The 17704-nt window shown below is 32.4% G+C and overlaps 1 protein-coding gene across 1 annotated transcript in view; it reads left to right on the plus strand.

The window, feature by feature from the left end:
• Positions 1-14756: 14756 nt before the first annotated feature.
• Positions 14757-17704, plus strand: part of LOC132056088 (protein DUF642 L-GALACTONO-1,4-LACTONE-RESPONSIVE GENE 2-like) — a 40287-nt gene continuing 37339 nt past the window's right edge. Inside the window, exon 1 of the mRNA XM_059448153.1 lies at positions 14757-14950. Coding sequence (XP_059304136.1) covers positions 14866-14950 — 85 coding nt within the window. The 5' untranslated portion in view covers positions 14757-14865. The remainder of the gene's footprint in view (positions 14951-17704) is intronic.

Here is a 17704-nt window from a genome sequence, read left to right on the forward strand (position 1 = left end):
TTAAAATTTTCGCTCAGAATTTTGTGTATGAAAATTGTATGAAATATGTATATCTCGCTCAAGGCTTAAAAATTTTGCTCAAATTTCTGTGTATGAAAACCGTATGAAATATGTATATCTCGCTTAAGGCTTAAAATTCTCACATTTTCCGTATATGAAAACTGTATAAAAACAGTATGAAATATGTATATAATTGTATATATAAATTTTCTATAAAGTTCATGTTAGGTTGTTGGAAATTTAATACAACTATAACAACACTATATATAACTTCCATACAAAATTTAATACAATTATGAATCTCGCTTTGAAATTTGGATGAAATTTAATATAACTACAACAACGTTGTATACAACTTTCATATAATAAATTAATACAATCTTAAATCTCGCTTCGAAATTTGAATCAAATCAAAATATTCAATGTAAAGCCTAGAATTGTTCAATTTCAACTAACAGATCTTTGAGATTGCCTTGTTGTTGCTTTAACTCTGTCTTATCAATATGAGAATGGATTAGAAATTTTGTAATGAGAGAATACAATGCGAGAGAGTCTTGGTTGAAGGATTTCATAATTGGGGTTCTATGCAGCCATTTTTGGTGAAAGAGAACTATTGGGTATGTGTTTTAATTTGCTCCTACACAAAGGACTCATCATCATCATCATATGACTGAAGCTTAAAATATATGTTTCTTAGTTGTCGCTTCTCCTAATCTCAATTATCATATGAAAGCTCGCAGCAACAACAAGAGATAAAAAGCTCGTCGCCAAGTATGCTTTGCTGATGAAGAAGAGAATGGAGATTGAGAATCGCCTCGTTGAAAAGTTGGGCAGTACACATCCTCCTCCTTGCTCTGTACAAAGTTTCGGTGGGCCTTTGCCAGCAAGCATGGATGAAATAGAGTATCGGCGAGCGTTTTTGTTTTTCCAAATCTGGGCAGATTGTGATAGAGAAGGGGAATGGAAGGATGGATTTTTTTTTTTTCCAGGACATATGGTGATAGAGAGGGGGAAGAGAAGGGTGCGCTTTTAATTTTTTCAGATCCGTTATGTTTTGTAATTAAGTTGATATGTTTTGTAAATAAAGAAAAGTATCCTTATATTTTGTAAGATCGTCTTAAATAGTATTATTAGGTCATTTCCCAATTTTAAATCCAAGCTTGAAATAATATGTTAAATGACAAAAAACTATGAAAAAAATTAAGAAATATTTATAAATTGCATTATAAATAAACATTTTGTGTATAAAATATTTTTGAAATTTTATATATGTAATGTCGAGTTGGTTTGGTTCGGTTTGACTTTTATTAGTTAAAACCAAACCAAACTGGCGGTCAGGTTTTTCTTTCTAAAACCAAACCAAATCACTAGTCGAGTTTTTCCTCTGTTTGATTCAGATTGTCGGTTTGATGTGGTTTGTTGGTTTCCTGTGTACACCCCTAATTGCGAGAACCATAATTTGAGCAACAACCAAAGAGCTGTTTATTTTTTGGTCCCTATGAATTTATTCCCGTTTAAAATTTTCATAGTAAATTTGTACGTGATTCTTTTCATGTATTGTTTTCTTTTTCCTCTCTTTTACCGAGTCCGGAACCAAAATGACCCCAAAAAAGACCTTTTGAACCAAAATATCCCAACAACAAAAAATAGTTACCACAGTACCTTTAACGGAGTAATTTACTGCGTTAAAGGAGTTCCTCCTTTTTTTTTTTCTTTTTTTTTTTTTTTGTTTTGTTTTGGTTAAACTCCTCTTTTTTTTTCTTTTTTTTTTACATTTTCACATTTTTTTTACGTGCTTTAACCATAGATTAATCATATTTCGGGACTCCGAAACTTCAATATTTTATATAGAACCCTATTTATCTTTGTGCGATTAATAAGGTAGGCTCAATACATCAAGGATAAGTAAATCTTCGGATTATCGTTTTAGTGGTTGAAAAAAAACTATGGTAACTATTTTTTTTATGGGGTATTTTGGTACAAATGGTCATTTTTTGGGTCTTTTGGTTCCGGACTCTCTTTTCCCTCTGAAAGGACGAATTAAAGATAATTCCATTATGCATATTCGTTGTCATTCCTATAGCCAAAACTTTTATGTCCTCAATTCTTACAGTTCATTAGTTGTGCAATAATAATGGCTCCTCCGTTCGATAAAAAAAATTCTTTCAAGTAATTATTTGGACAGCAATGAAATTAAACAATCCAGGTATGGAGTAATTATTTATACAATTTTCCCACCTCGATCTCGGGTATGGAGTAAAATACCAATCCAGTCCGCCCCTTTTTTTTACTTTGTTTTTTTTTTTTTGATCAAAAAGTCCAAAAGTTTAAATAAGTTGAAATTACAGGCCCCACCTTAATAGATGCTTTTCCCAATCTCTAAAATTCGGTGGTGGGTCCACTCTACTGCCTGGGGTCCATTACACAATGAGAAAGATAAAACCAAATCTCACAAAAAAAAAAAAAAAAAAAAAAAAGGGAATGTATTTTATTGAGTTCTGTCCTGGTAGTGAAAACACAAAATCGCTGTACGTTTTTATTCATCTTTTTAGATTTATTTCAGAAAAATAGATTCTCGAAAGAGAAAAAAGAAAAAGAAAAAAGAAGACCTATATTAATTGCTTGCACAAGTGAGAATATGTACTCTAGCCATGTTAGTACGTTTATTTTACATCTTATACTTTTTTGAGGCTTTAGCTAAATTAGTAATGTCAGTAGAAAGTATATAAAATTTTAATAATTTTTATTATTATTTTGTATAATTTTACCATAAGATTAATTTAATTGAGAAAACATGATCAGCGAATTCAACGAATATATAATTGGGACTGAGGCATAAAAGTACATTTTGCACAAGCTTAAAATATAAAGTTTTCTCATTAAAATCTGGTGTAACATTTACAACGCAAGTTGGTTGATTTTCTAAGAAATAAAATTTGATTAGCTTTCCGTCCCTTTTTCCCAATTGAACTGTAGTAAGCGTTCCATATTGTAATCACCCTTCAATCTGATATCCACATTGATCATTAAAGGTAATGGCTCTAGGATAATGGGCAACTAGTCCGGAAAAGGTAGTATAATCATGGGAAAAGGGTCATATTTACCCCTTTACTATGTGAAAAGGATCACATTCACCCCCTGTTATAGTATCGGTACAAATATACCCACGACGTTATACAAGTGGTTCAAATATACCCCTCTTCCATTAAGTTGTCCAAGGTGAACGTTGACCCCCACGTGGCATTGAAATTTTAATGAGGTGGACGCCATATGGCATACCACCTCACAGCCCCAACCTGTTTACACCGTCCCCTCCATTTCTTCTTCCACCATTAACACTTCCTCTCCCTCCACCATTACTGTCACCATCTCATCAAAATTTCAATGTCACCATCAATACGACAACACCATCATAATTGAGCGGAGGTGGAGATGGTGTATAAAACCGTTTCCTTTGACTATTTTGAGGATGCGTAACTACGATGACAACAAGTTGCAACAATTTGATGGGAAAGGGCAACAAAGTTTCTTTTAGTTCTGTATAGGCCTCACCGCCACCCCCCCCCCCCCCCCCCCCCCCCCCCCAAACTTCTTGCTTTGCCGTAAGATGGGCAATGTTTTTCTTTCCTATAGGAAGAAACGTTTGTTTCAAGTATAAATGATTTACTCCCTCCGTCTCATAATAAGTGTCACCTTAGCAAAAAAAATACGCATATTAAGAAATCAATAATGCAATGTGAAGTTTATCAAATTACCCCTATATAATAAATTACTTTTGCCGTTTGATTAGAGCATGTATAAGAAGTAAACCTTTTGACATTGGGAATCCAACAATACCAAATTACTACGAAGAATTAGCTTGTGGTTACTTTTTAGTTGTGAAATTACCACAGGTGACTTATGGGGACCACCTGAAATCAAAAACCAATTAAATTTGAGATTAAGAAAATTGGGGTCCAAAATATATTTTTTCAAACTTCTTAATCTTTTACAAAATACAAAAAGATCCCAACTTAATCTAAAAAAAACCACCCACCCCTCGTCTCCTCCTCCAACCCCCCCCCCCCCCCCCCCAAAAAAAAAGTTTTGATATTTTTTATTGGCAAAATACATCAAATGACACTTAAACTATCCCCAAATGTTTAAAACTTTTATTACACAAACAAATTTTTAATTTGTTTTATTATTGCCCACCAGCGCGAGGAGGTTCACCTACCTAAAGACGCGTGAGATGTAAAAAAAAAAAAGGGGACTAAAATGAAAAAGCTTTACACCGTCACTTTTTTATTGAACACTATATAGCAAGATAATCTTAATCTTCTTTTCTAATAAATAATTGTTCTTAACAAGAAAAGATTTTTTTTATTTTTAAGATTAAAGGAATTTTTGTAGGTCTCACTTTCACTTTTAACTTTTCTTCTCTTTCTTCTTTCTTTTCTTCTCCCATGAATGGCAGTTCTTTGCCATGGACACAACCTTCACTTCTCCATTTATATCTTCGTCATCGCCACCTCCATTGCCACCCCCCACCCATGTTACCATATAACCCCAAATTCTATCCCACGTTCCTTAAAGTTGAATTCTTAACATTATCAAGGTTCCCCCATAAACACACACCCCCGTTCACGTTCATATTCTTGACTAGCCAATCGATGTTTGAATTTTTTTGTCAAATTAGGAAGGTAATATGAGATAAGTTGGTAAGTTGCGAGGAATTAAGAACACAATGTCTCTCGTGTTCGAAAATCCAATTGATATGCGTGTTATTGACGGAAACAATGGCAATCCGAGTTTGACACTAAATTTTATTTCGCACCTAATTCTTACTTTCTTTCAAATCGAGCTTTTTTTCCTCACGATTCGTATGGTGTTCATGGCTTTTCTCGAAAAGAAAATATCACAAGAACTATGTTGTTCGAATCGATAAGCAAGTGTATTTTGTGTTGAGATCCAAATTTGTTGTGTAAGATTGTGCGGAATGGAAAATTTTAGAATAGTTTTTCCGAAAGACTACTAGTTAGAGGGGCGGAGGAACTGACATTAAAGAAGGAAAAAGAGAAAAAGTACTTAAAATGAGAACGAAAAATGATTTTAAATAATTTAGTGGGTAGAAATTTAATGTAAAAACATACCCCCTCCGTTTCAATTTATATGAATCCATTTGACTGGGCACGACATTTAAGAAAGAGGGAAGACTTTTGAAACTTGTGGTTCAAAATAAGCCTTGAAAATTTGTGTGGTTGTAAATCATTCATAAAGTGAATTTGTTTCCAAATTAGGAAAGAGGTCATTCATTTTGGCACGGACTAAAAAGGAAATAGGTTCAAACAAATTGAAACAGAGGGAGTATATAACAATAAAAAGAAAAGGACAAAATGAAAAAACGGTGAAAAAGAGTGGAAAGAAAAAACAAATTAATTAGATCTATGTGGCGGTGACGTGGCGACATGTAAACACCGCCTATCACAAAATTGGTTTTGTGTTTCCAATGGTGTATTAGTACCACTTAAATTATGTTGAGGTGTGTAATAGGTCGCATGTATAGTTTGAGTGTGAACTCGACATTTTGGGTATAGTTTAAGTGTCATTTGATGTATTTTGCCATTTTTTATTTGCTTTTTCACCAGCACCCCGCCTCCCCAAATTTTAATTTTTTTAAAAAAAAGTTTTTTAATTTGTTTTATTTACTTTTTCACCGCCCCCCCCTCTTCCCACTCTTCCCCACAAAAAGTTTTTTTTAAAAAAAAAAAAATTAATTTTCTTTATTTGTTTTTTTCAACCCCCCCCCCCCCCCCCCCCAAAGTAAATTTGTTTTTTTTACTACACTCCTCCCCCAACCCATTTTTTTTTACCAGACCCGCTCTCCGGTATGGTTTAAGGTTTAGGAAAATATATCCAATAATTCTTGTCCCGATATTTATCCTGTTCTGTTTGTAGAAGATAACCATATTTGTAGTTATTGCAACATGTTTTACACTTTTTGCAACAAGTAGACAATCTGTTGCAATGACTATAATCTTTGACATAACTTGTTATTTTGCTTCGTTTTGTAAAGATATCTAACAGATTTGTAGTTGTTGCTACAAGTTCTATACTTGTTGTAACAAGTAGACAATCTGTTGCAACAACTACAAATCTGTTGGACATAGCTTCAATTATTAGGTTCTGTTTGTAAAAGATATCCTACAGATTTGTAGTTGTTGCAACAAGTTCTACACTTATTGCAACAAGTAGACAATCTATTTAACAACTACAAATGCAAATATAGCTTCGAGGATAGAAGATATCCTATTTGTCAAGTTCTACACTTGTTGCAACAAGTAGACAATCTGAACAATACAAATTTGTTGGACATAGCTTCAATTATTTGAGATGATATCCAGATTTATAGTTGTTGCAACAAATTCTACACTTGTTGAACAAGTAGACAATCTATTTATGAATTATTGAGGAAAGATATAGTCAAATTGAAGAACTAATCCTCGAAAGAGATGAAGAAACAGCCAAGAAGATGGATACAATTTAAGAAAGTGAAGAAGAACTAGAAGATGAAGAAATCGATGATGGAAATGAAGGAGATGGAGTAGATCAAGGAAATCACTACACCCTATGCGCTTCTTGACAAATTATTACTTAAGTTGTGGTATTTGGAGCCAAGGTTGTTGTTGTCCAATATTTTTTTTTGTCCTTTATGTTATTTGTGAATGATGTTTATAAACTTATTTATTTTGATTAGTTGTGGTATTTGGAGCCAAGGTGGCTGTTGAACAATTTCTATTTATGAACTTATTTATTTTGCTTACTAATTGTTGCAACGGATGCATACAATTGTTGAAGAAGTTGCAACAAGTTACTAATTTGTTTCAACAAGTTACTAATCTGTTTCAACAAATTACTAATCCTTTTAAACAAGTTGCTTAGTTGTTGCAACAAATTACTCACCTTGTTGGAAAAAATCAAATAGTTGCTTAAATTATTGCAAAAACTAAAAAATATATCGCGATAGATGAGTTAATTGTTGCAACAGATCATGCACTTGTTGAAGAAGTTGCAACAAGTTACTAATCTGTTTCAACAGATGGATCAGATGTTTAAGCAAGTTGCTTAGTTGTTGCAACAGATTAATCACCTTGTTTGAATTATTGCAATAACTTAATCATATGTTGCAGCAGGTATCTCATATGTTGCAACAACTTACTCATATGTTCCAGCATGTATCTCATATGTTGCAACAACTCCTCCATTGTTGTAACATCTTCACGATATTAATCACATTGAACTTCTTTGTTTATACTGAATAACATTGAATTCATTTGTTTATCACTAAATATGATTGAATTAATTACTTCACATCAAATCACTCTAATGATCACTCGATTTAGGAAGAATTCGCTTAGAATTGCCCATCTGATCCATGAAATTACTATCTAATCCATTAAGGATGTTAGTAGATATATATATATATATATATATACCATTTATTTCCTTTGTTTAACACTAAATATGGATGAATCAAATAGTTCGCATCAAATCACTCTAATGATCACTCGATTTAGTGCATATTGACTTAATAGATTATCTTTCTTGACTCAAAATACATCAAATTGATTAAGTATTATACATTGATCACTAAATATCGTTGGTTTCCTTTGTTTACCACTATATATGGGTGAATCAAGTAGTTCACATCAATTCACTCTAATGATCACTCAATTTAGTGCATACTGACTTAGTAGATCATCTTTCCTGAATCAAAATACATCAAATTGATTAAGTATTATACATTGATCACTAAATATCGTTGTTTTCCTTTGTTTATCACTAAATATAGGTGAATCAAGTAGTTCAAAGTGCATACTGACTTAGTAGATCATCTTTCCTGACTCAAAATACCATCAAATTGATTAAGTATTATATATTGATAACTAAATATCGTTGATTTCATTTGTTTATCACTAAATATGGGTGAATCAGGTAGTTCACATCAATTCACTCTAATAATCATTGGATTTAGTGTATACCGACTTAGTAGATCATCTTTCTTGACTCAAAATACCATTAAATTGATTAAGTATTATATATTGATCACTACATATCATTGATTTTCTTTGTTTATCACTAAATATCAATGATTCCCTCTGTTGATCACTAAATATGGGTGAATCAAGTAGTAACTGTTGCAACAACTGTAATATCTGTTGCAGCAAGTGTAGTATCTGTTGCAACAACTGTAGTATTTGTTGCAGCAAGAGACATAATTATTGAACAGATCCTTACTCTTGTTGGATAAACACAACAAGTTACCCAGTTTCTGCAACAAGTCACTCCACTTGTTGGAAAAACCTAACAAGTAACTTAGTTGCTGCAACAAGGCCTGTCAGTTGTTGCAACAGATTGCTTACTTGTTGAAAATCTTTTAGCAGTTGGATAAAACCCAACAAGATACTAGTTACTGCAACAAGTCCTATTACTTGTTGGATAAAACCCAACAAGTTACAGAGTTGTTGCAACAGATTCATTACTTGTTGGAAACTGTTCAAAGAATTTATTAATAAGAATACACATATTTTGATTTGAACATATCATATAAACCAAGTTCACAAACACCAAGAACATAAATTACCATTCTAAAAAAGAACAACATTAAAATGTCATAAAGTTCCAACAAATAACTATTATTACAACACAGTGCAATTAACAACTATGGAACATTTCGGCTTGGACATGTTTTTTGTGCCAACTCTTTTGCATAAGGAGCATTTGTTTTTCCTCGTTCGCAATGATTCACCGATTCCACGACTCCTCTTTGTCCGCCTTCTTCCGGGTTTGCTAGGATCAACATATGGAGGAGGTATCTCTCTCTATAATTCAAAACTTCTTTTCAAGAAATCTTTTTGGGGTGGGGGTGGTGGTGCAAAAACTTCTTTTTTAAAACAATTTTTTTTTTTGGGGGGGGGGAAACCAAAGAAAAAAATTTCTTTTCAAGATTTTTTTTTTTTTTTGTAGGGTGAGTGCAAAAAACCAAAAAACAAAAAACAAAAACTTTTCAAAACTTTTTTTTTAAATAAAAATTTTTTTTTTTTGGGAGGGTGGGGGTAGGGGTGGGTGGTGCAAAAAAAAAAAAAAAAATATCTTTTTAAAAAAGCATTTTTTTGGGGAGGGAGGGGGGGGCGGGGGGGGTGTGGTGGGGGTTGGGGGTGCAAAAAAAAAAATAAAAACTTTTCAAAACTTTTTTTAAAAAAATTATTTTTTTTGGGAGGGTGGGGCGTGGTGGTTGATGCAAAAAAAAAAAAATCAAAATCTTTTTTTAAAAAAATATTTTGTTGGTGGGGGGGGGGGGGGGTGGGGGGCGGGGGCGGGGGGGGGGGGGTGGGGGGGGGGCGGGGGGGGGGGGGGGGGCAAAGTGCAAAGTGTTAAAAATAAAGCTGAAGGTCAAAGTGTCAAAAACGAAACTGTTGGGCAAGCTCAAAACCCCTTAATCACTAATGAAAAAATCATCACCTCCACTCAACAATTAAAACTTGAGTTACCTCTACTCAATTTTAAAACTTAAAGGTCACCTATAATTAAATGCCTCAAGTTACTATGTGGCTTTTCCAATCATCATTTAGATGTTACTTTATTGTCCAAGGGTAGAATTGAAAAAAAAATAGTCAATTTATGTCTTGGTTTTCTAAGGTGACACTTATTATGGGACAAAAAAAATTGGCTAAGGTGAAACTTATCATGGATCGGAGGGAGTATAATATTTCAATGTTTTCTTTCCAGAGAATCCTGCTGCAACAATACCAATTTAGCTGGGAAAGGTGCACTACAAGATAACTTGAAAAAAGGAATATCTACTCTAACTGGTTCTGTTCTGGTGCAGATTGTTATTAATCTTTTGTAGAATCTTGGTGTTGATGGTGACAGTAATGGTGGAGGGAATGGTGGAGGGAGAGTAAGTGTTAATGGTGGAAGAAGAAGTGGAGGGGAAGGTGTAAATAGGTTGGGGCTATAAGGTAGCATGCCATGTGGCGTCTACCTCATCAAAATTTCAATGCCACGTGGGGGTAAACGTCCACCTTGGACAACTTAACGGAAGAGGGTATATTTGAACCATTTGTATAATGTCGAGGGTATATTTGTACCGATACTATAACGGAGGGTAAATGTAATCCTTTTCACATAGTAGAGGGGTAAATACGACCCTTTTCCCTAAAATCATTTATATTAGAGATAAGGGTGAAAAACACACATCTTTTTCTCAACAATGTCTTTGTTATTTGATCCAATAGCGTTCCGTTAGATAGGAATAGATTTGATAAATACTGATAACTCTCGGATAGAGTATTAGAATGGAAAGATCCATTAGATAATGAACTATTGGTTCTAAGCCATCTCTGACGATTAATCAACAATTCGAAGTGCTTTTCTTGCGTATTTCCTAAACTATCACTTCTTTTTGTGTTTCATACCTGAATTATCCGAAGTGAGCAAAATATACCTAGACGCTGACTAGACTAAATGTTTGAACTCAATCTCCAAAATGCGAGTGAAGCTTATTTTTTCTAAAAAAATTTGTCCATTTGGCATATGTAATGGATACATGAGCTGACTCATTATTTTTTCAATTAATTATTTAAAACTCTAAGCTCTCCCCCTTCTTCTTCATCATTTCTCAACCATTTTTCTTCATTTTTTTTTCCTCTGATGCAGATGTTCTCATTTATTTCTTCTTCATCTATCAGACTTCTTCTTCATTTTCTTATTCTGTAAGGGCAAATCAAAAGAACCCTAGCCTTTTTTTTTTTTTTTAGAAAATTGGGAACTAATATGGAATCCATGAAAAAATTAGAGCTTAATGGGGGAAAGAAAGACATCAACCATGGCAGAGACGAGATCACTGTCGGAGAATAAGAGAATCTCCTGTGAGAATTTGATATGATCCTACTTAGCACACTTCATTTCAAGACATACATTCAAGGACGAGATATGAGACTTCAAGCTCTACAAACTATATGGAGGATGAGGAAGTCGTTTGAGGCCTTTGGAGGCTCCTACAAGCCACACAAGATGGCTTATGATGTATGGAAGGTAGCTTGGGCAAGAAAGAAAGCCAACACTCAAAAGTGGCTAGATGTGCAAAGGGGTAGAAATGCAAAAGTGGCCAAACATGCAAAGAAAGGACATACATGCAAATGGTCGCAATTGCAAGCTTTGAATTATGATAAAGTAATAGCTAGCCTTCTTCTATTTTCTAGGAGTATAAGTATTAGACTTAGCCTTCATTTAGACTTAGATTTTGGATGATGAATTATGATACTCTAAATTGAGTGATAGATTGTTAGGTAGATTCTAGGGCTATTTTAGTCAATATGATGGTGGAATCCATTGTTGGTTTGTGAACCTTTTATGTCCATTGATATTCATGAAGAGATTACCATTTGTGGATTCAAATTAAATCTCTTGCCTTGAGTTTCAAATAGTAGTGGTTCTTTTAGGATCGAATTCAATTGGAAGGGTCTAAGTTTGATATACTTAGGTTTGTCCATAAATTCGCCCTAATTGGGTCTTACTTTTATCCTCTATTCCTTATCCCCTTTTCTTCGTATCTTTAAATTCTGCATTTTGGATTGAATTGGTTTTTCCCCTATTCGATTCGTATCAGAATTTTACAAACGACTGAGACCCATTATTTACAATGACCCGTGTTTTCTAATTTTACCCAAACATATTATTCTTTAACTTTTAACCTTTATTTATCCATGTGGAATTAACTTCTGCCACAGTAAAATTATTTATCCACGTGGAGTGTCACATGGCACGATTTTTAAACCAAAAAAAGAGAGTGCAGTACCCGCACCAGCCTATATAAGTCCAAGTATGTTTTGCTAACTATATAGTGATAGTTTAGGTGTGTTTTGCTCACTTCGAATTGTTCAGGTATCAAACACAAAAAAAAGTAATAGTTTAAGTGTGTTTTTGACCCTTATCTCTTTATATTATGCTACTTTTGAAATACTGGGAGACTTCTCTAGTATGTCACATCAATTGGGAAATTTTTCGTATTAAACACAAAGATGAAGAGGCAATAATAAATTATTTCTCTGTTTTTGGTTAAAGTTGAAAGAATCTTCATTTTATAAATCTCCTAAGAAGCGCACCTTCCATTATTATACCAAGAAAGCATAAATCCTTAATCATTATTTGATCAAAAAGCAAATCATAGTGACTCTTTTAGCTGGATCAGGCCCCACGCACCCTTCACCCAAGATAAAAACAAACACTAGGGTCGTTTTGTTATGGGAAAAAAGAAAATTATTTCAGCATAAATTTTAATTTTACTTTATACCATATTTAGTTGATATTTCATTTTTGGTAAAAGAGACAACTGATATAATTTTATAAGCAACCTAAAATCATATCATATCGTATCCAACATAGGATAAGGTTTAGCTTTATGGAATTGAAACATCTAAAAGACGATAATATATATATATATATATAACAGTGATATTTTATAATTTTTTTTTTATATATATAACGGTGATATTCAAGCTAACTTGCATGCAATTTAATTATTTTTCACATATACTTAGGATTTCCTGCCGATACAAATATCGATAACTCTAGCTGCGCAGACTTGGACATGAGAAAAAGAAGAAAACAGCCTTGATATCTTTCAACTATTTGTTTTCTTTAAAATAAGGATAAATTGTATTATAATCGTATAGTTCATATCCTATGCAACGACTTATGATTTGACTATCACAGATTTAAGTTTAAAATTCTATCACAATCACAATCACAATCACATTATATTATAGTATTAGAAATTTTAACGCATATATCGAGTCTAAAGCTAATTTTAGCACTACATTCGTCTGTGTATAACTTTGTTCGAGAAATATATGACCCCCCTCAATTAAGGAGCCATTTGGATACGATTTGAAATCATGAGATGAAATTATATTTGGATATGCAATTTGAATTTTTCAGTCGTATTTTTTTTATAGACATGAAAACCCCACAAGTTGTGAAAACTATCAAAACTTTCCCAATTCTTATACAATCTTACCAAATGAGCAAGTCATAGTTCATAAAAAAAATTAATACGCTACTAGAAGGTCTTTCTAAAAAATATAACATCAATTGATCAAACTTTAGTTCAATAAAAAGGAAAATTTAAAATGAATAGTAGTGTAACTACTCTTTAATATAATCCTCCCACATGGTACGAACATAATAATGATTGATAGAAGTTAATGAAGTTGGTAAATGGTTGATGGGAGTAATTGTTAAAAATTTCTACCAACTTATGAGTCTTTTTTTTTTTTTAAATATAAACTTATGCGTCAAGTTTTATATTTAAAAAATTTGAAATCATGATTTAAAATCCCAAATCATGTCTTGTTGGATGATTTGGGATTTCATCTCATGAGATGGAATCGCATGATTAAACGCTGATTTCATCTCATGACTTGAAATCGTGAGATGAAATCGCATGTCCAAATGCCTACTAAGGAGCCGTTTGGACATGATTTTATCTCGTGAGATGAAATCATGAAATGAAATCATATTTGAACATGCAATTTGGATTTCTTAAGTCATGAGATGAAATTATATAATCTTAACAAATGAGTAAATAATGGTTCATAATAAAATTAATACGCTACTAGAAGGTCTTTCTAAAAAATACAACGTCAATTGATCAAACTTTAGTTCAATAAAAAAGAAATTTAACATGAATAGTAATGTAAATACTCTTTAATATAATCCTCCCACATGGTAAACATGATTGGTAAATATATTTTACCAACTTACAGATTAATATTTAATACAAATGGTTGGTAAATATATCTACCAACTTATGAGTCTTTTTTTACAAAATATAAACGCATGAGTCAAATTTTATATTTATATTTTTTGAAATTATAATTTCAAATCCCAAATCATGCCTTTTTAAGGTGATTTGGCATTTCATCTCATGAGAAATCGAGATGAAATCGCATGTCTAAACGCTCGATTTCATCTCATGAGATGAAATCGCATGTCCAAACGCCTACTAAGTATGCGTTTGGACATGCGATTTGAAATCATGAGATGAAATCAGCGTTTGGACATGCATTTCATCTCATGGTTTCAAACCATGGTTTGAAATCTCAAATCATCCAAAAAGGCATGATTTAGGGTTTCAAACTATGGTTTCAAAATTTTTAAATATAAAACTTGACCCATAAGTTTATATTTTGAAAAAAAAAGATCCATAAGTTGGTAGATATTTTTAACAATTGCACTTACCAACCATTTACTAACCTTTATTTATGTCTACCATGTGGGAGAATTATATTAAAGAGTAGTTACATTACTATTCATATTAAATTTTCTTTTTTATTGAACTAAAATTTGATCAATTGATGTTATATTTTTTAGAAAAGCCTTCTAGTAGCGTATTAATTTTGTTATGAGCTATGACTTGCTCATTTAATAAGATTGTATAAGAATTAAGAATATTTTGATAGTTTTCACAACTTGTGGGGTTTTTATGTCTATAAGAAAAATAAAATTTAAGAAATTCAAATTGCATGTTCAAACATGATTTCAAATCATGACTTCATCTCATAATTTCAAATCATGTTCAAACGGCTCCTAAATAGGGTAAAAAGCACAATGGAAAAGAAAAAGGAAAAAAAGAAAAACAGAGGAGGACAAAATTGAAAAAAAAAAGAACAGAGAAGAGGTGGAATCTTGGATAAAAGGACATTTGCTCTTGTCCCTTTTCTTCACTCGAAGCCCCAACTTTTCTTCAAAGTTAGAGTTCCTTCTGTACTCAGCTATATGTCACCATATCCCACTGTACTTTGTGACCTGTGAATAGCAGAAATGGCTTGGAGATCTACAAATTGCAAATGGGTCACTGCATTCTTGGTGTTGCTAGCTTGCTCAGCGGCTGGACAAGTTCAAGACGGTACGTTCTCATTGCTTCTAATTAGTATCCCATTATTCCCTCTTTGTAGCTCAAGAGCTTGCATATTAAAAACAGTTGACATGACCGAGTTGGTCTAAGGCGTCAGATCAAGGTTCTGGTCCGAAAGGGTGTGGTTCAAATCCCACTCTCAACATTTATTCCAATTAAAAAAAAAAAAAAACAGCTTGAAATTGCATGCTTTCTCTGAGATGAGATCTGATAAAAAATTCTTGCATTACTTTTTTACTTCAATGTGCAATTAAATTAGTAAACAAATAGTATTAGCTAGCTAGTCATTTCTAAATGGTGTCTGAAATATTCCATCCTTGTTTTTCTTTTGTGTTCTGTAATTATAATCAGCTCATTAATGTTAATTGTGATAAATTTGTCTGTTTGAATGATGATAGTACTTCATGAGCTTAGTATTCAACATACAATTCGACCATATCGAGGAGGAGGGTATGGTAATGGGGTGGTAGAGTGGAATTTGAACTTATTTTCATAAAGGAATAGTAATATTATACTCGATGTGATATGAGGACCAGTGGACCACTGGTTGAATATATTTGCTTTGTGTTTTCTATTTTTTAATATATAGTAGAATATATGCTTAGGGGTTGCCACTCAACAGAATGACACCTAAGCGTGTGGCGTAAAATTCCATTAAGTCGGTGAAAACCGCGTCCAAGTTCAAATTGTTGCACAAACAAAATACTTCTCTCTCGCTCTCCCATTTTATATGAGATTTTGATCCGATAAAAAATTTAAGAAATTAAGGAAGACTTTTAAAATTTATAAACGAAAATAAATTATAGAAATTTGTGTAGATAGAAATCATTTCATTAAAAGCAAAAAGGTACATTTAAAGTTGACTTGTTACTAAATATAATTTTTTTTTTTTCTTTTTTGACAAATTAAAAGAAAAAAAGAGTGTGAAGGAGTAGTATTGTATATGAGTTTTTCTCATCTTCTGAAATGTGTGGCAGAGTTGTTGATTTATCTATGTTGGTAAAAGGTAATAAAATAATCCGTGCTCACTACCCTAGTTTAAAAAAAATAAGAAAACCGTAGGTGTCATGAGCCCGTTTTATAAGTACAAAACTACGTAAATTTGGGCCATCATGCCGAAAGTCGGCAAGCTTATGACTGATGCTGACTAAAACGTTGTGTTTTTCATTTAGCATTTTGCCACATATATTGTCCGCATTCTTCTAGTGCAGACATAACTTCTTGAGTCATTTATTATACTCTGTTTGAGAATTTTCATACAGTATTATGTCTTGTTTCTTCACATTAAGTATTGTGTGTGTGTTATGCTATTCATTTAAACTAACAGGGAATAGAGGTGCGACCAACTGAATTTAAATGCCTTTGCTCCTTGTTTAATCCTTTCATTTCATAATGAGGATGTTATTGCAGTAAAACGTAAAATGGAAATATTTAATCAAATCTTAAAGGGAAGAAGTTTATATTTGCGTAACAAAGTTTTGGAAGATTAAGACTGCTTCTTTTTAATTACTCCGTGCTTGAATTTCACTGACGTAAATAAATAAGCTTATTGCCGAATAAGTCCACTAAATAAACATGCTGCCAAATTTGATACATTTGATAAAGAGTAAAAGATTTAATGTCACTATTGCACCATTACCTCTCCATGGTGATGACGTGATGTGACTACTCATGACTACTCATTCGGCTAAAGCTTAAGTGGAAACATACTGCTCAATTTTGATTGGGAATATAAAGTTAGAAGATGTTTTGTGCAGTATATTGCACTATTTTTTGTGGTTTTCAAGAGAATAAGTAGAGGACACATTAGGGGTCGTTTGGTACACGATATAAGAAGGGATATCTCATTTTTAAATATGGGATTCATTTTATACTTTGTTTGATAGAAGTTGAGATAAATTTATACCTTCTACCTAACAAAGTATAAAATGAAGCCCAAACTTAGAGATGGAATATTTACTTTATCCATCAACTTTGTAATTATTTTATCCCACCTCTAAAATGAGATAAATTAATCTAGGATTAAAGGAATAATTTAGTACGCGTAACAAACGATCCTAAAGTAATAGGTCCTTTTAACTGTTCATCTTGGTTTCTATTCATGCTTTCATGACAATTTCTCACTGGTAGGGCCGGGCCCTTATCTCATAGGGGAAAGTTATAAAATACAAAAGTAAAAGAAAGGATCATCATTGCAAGTGCTTAAAACTTGCTGGTACTACCTATTAGCTACTGAAATTCAGAAATAATTTAACTTATATTTTTTTCTTTTATATTGAATGAGATAATTTGTAGACATCTACATTTTTATCGCTTGAAGTAAATTATAAATTTAAGAATTTTTTTTTTTTAAAATTCTTCTATGATCAATCAAAGTGTATCATATAAATTGAAACGAATGAATATTATGCAATGAAAAATGATGTATAATTTGTAATATGATATAATAATACTTCATCTGTCCCAATTTATGTGACACTTTTTGCTTTTCGAGAGTCAAATTGACTAAATTTTGAAGCTAAATTGGATTAGATTAACTTAATATTTTAAGATGAAAATTTATATATTTGAAATCCACATGAAAAGTACTATAATTTACAACTTTTCTCATATCAATTTGGGAAAAAAATACATCTTAAAATATTGGTCAAAGTTCTTATAGTTTGAATCTCGGTAAACGAAAAGTGCCACATAAATTGGGACAGAGAGAGTAATAAAGAACTAATTATACTTAATACTCTTATT

Source organism: Lycium ferocissimum, chromosome 1, assembly GCF_029784015.1.
Source record: "Lycium ferocissimum isolate CSIRO_LF1 chromosome 1, AGI_CSIRO_Lferr_CH_V1, whole genome shotgun sequence".
Lineage (NCBI taxonomy): Eukaryota > Viridiplantae > Streptophyta > Magnoliopsida > Solanales > Solanaceae > Lycium > Lycium ferocissimum.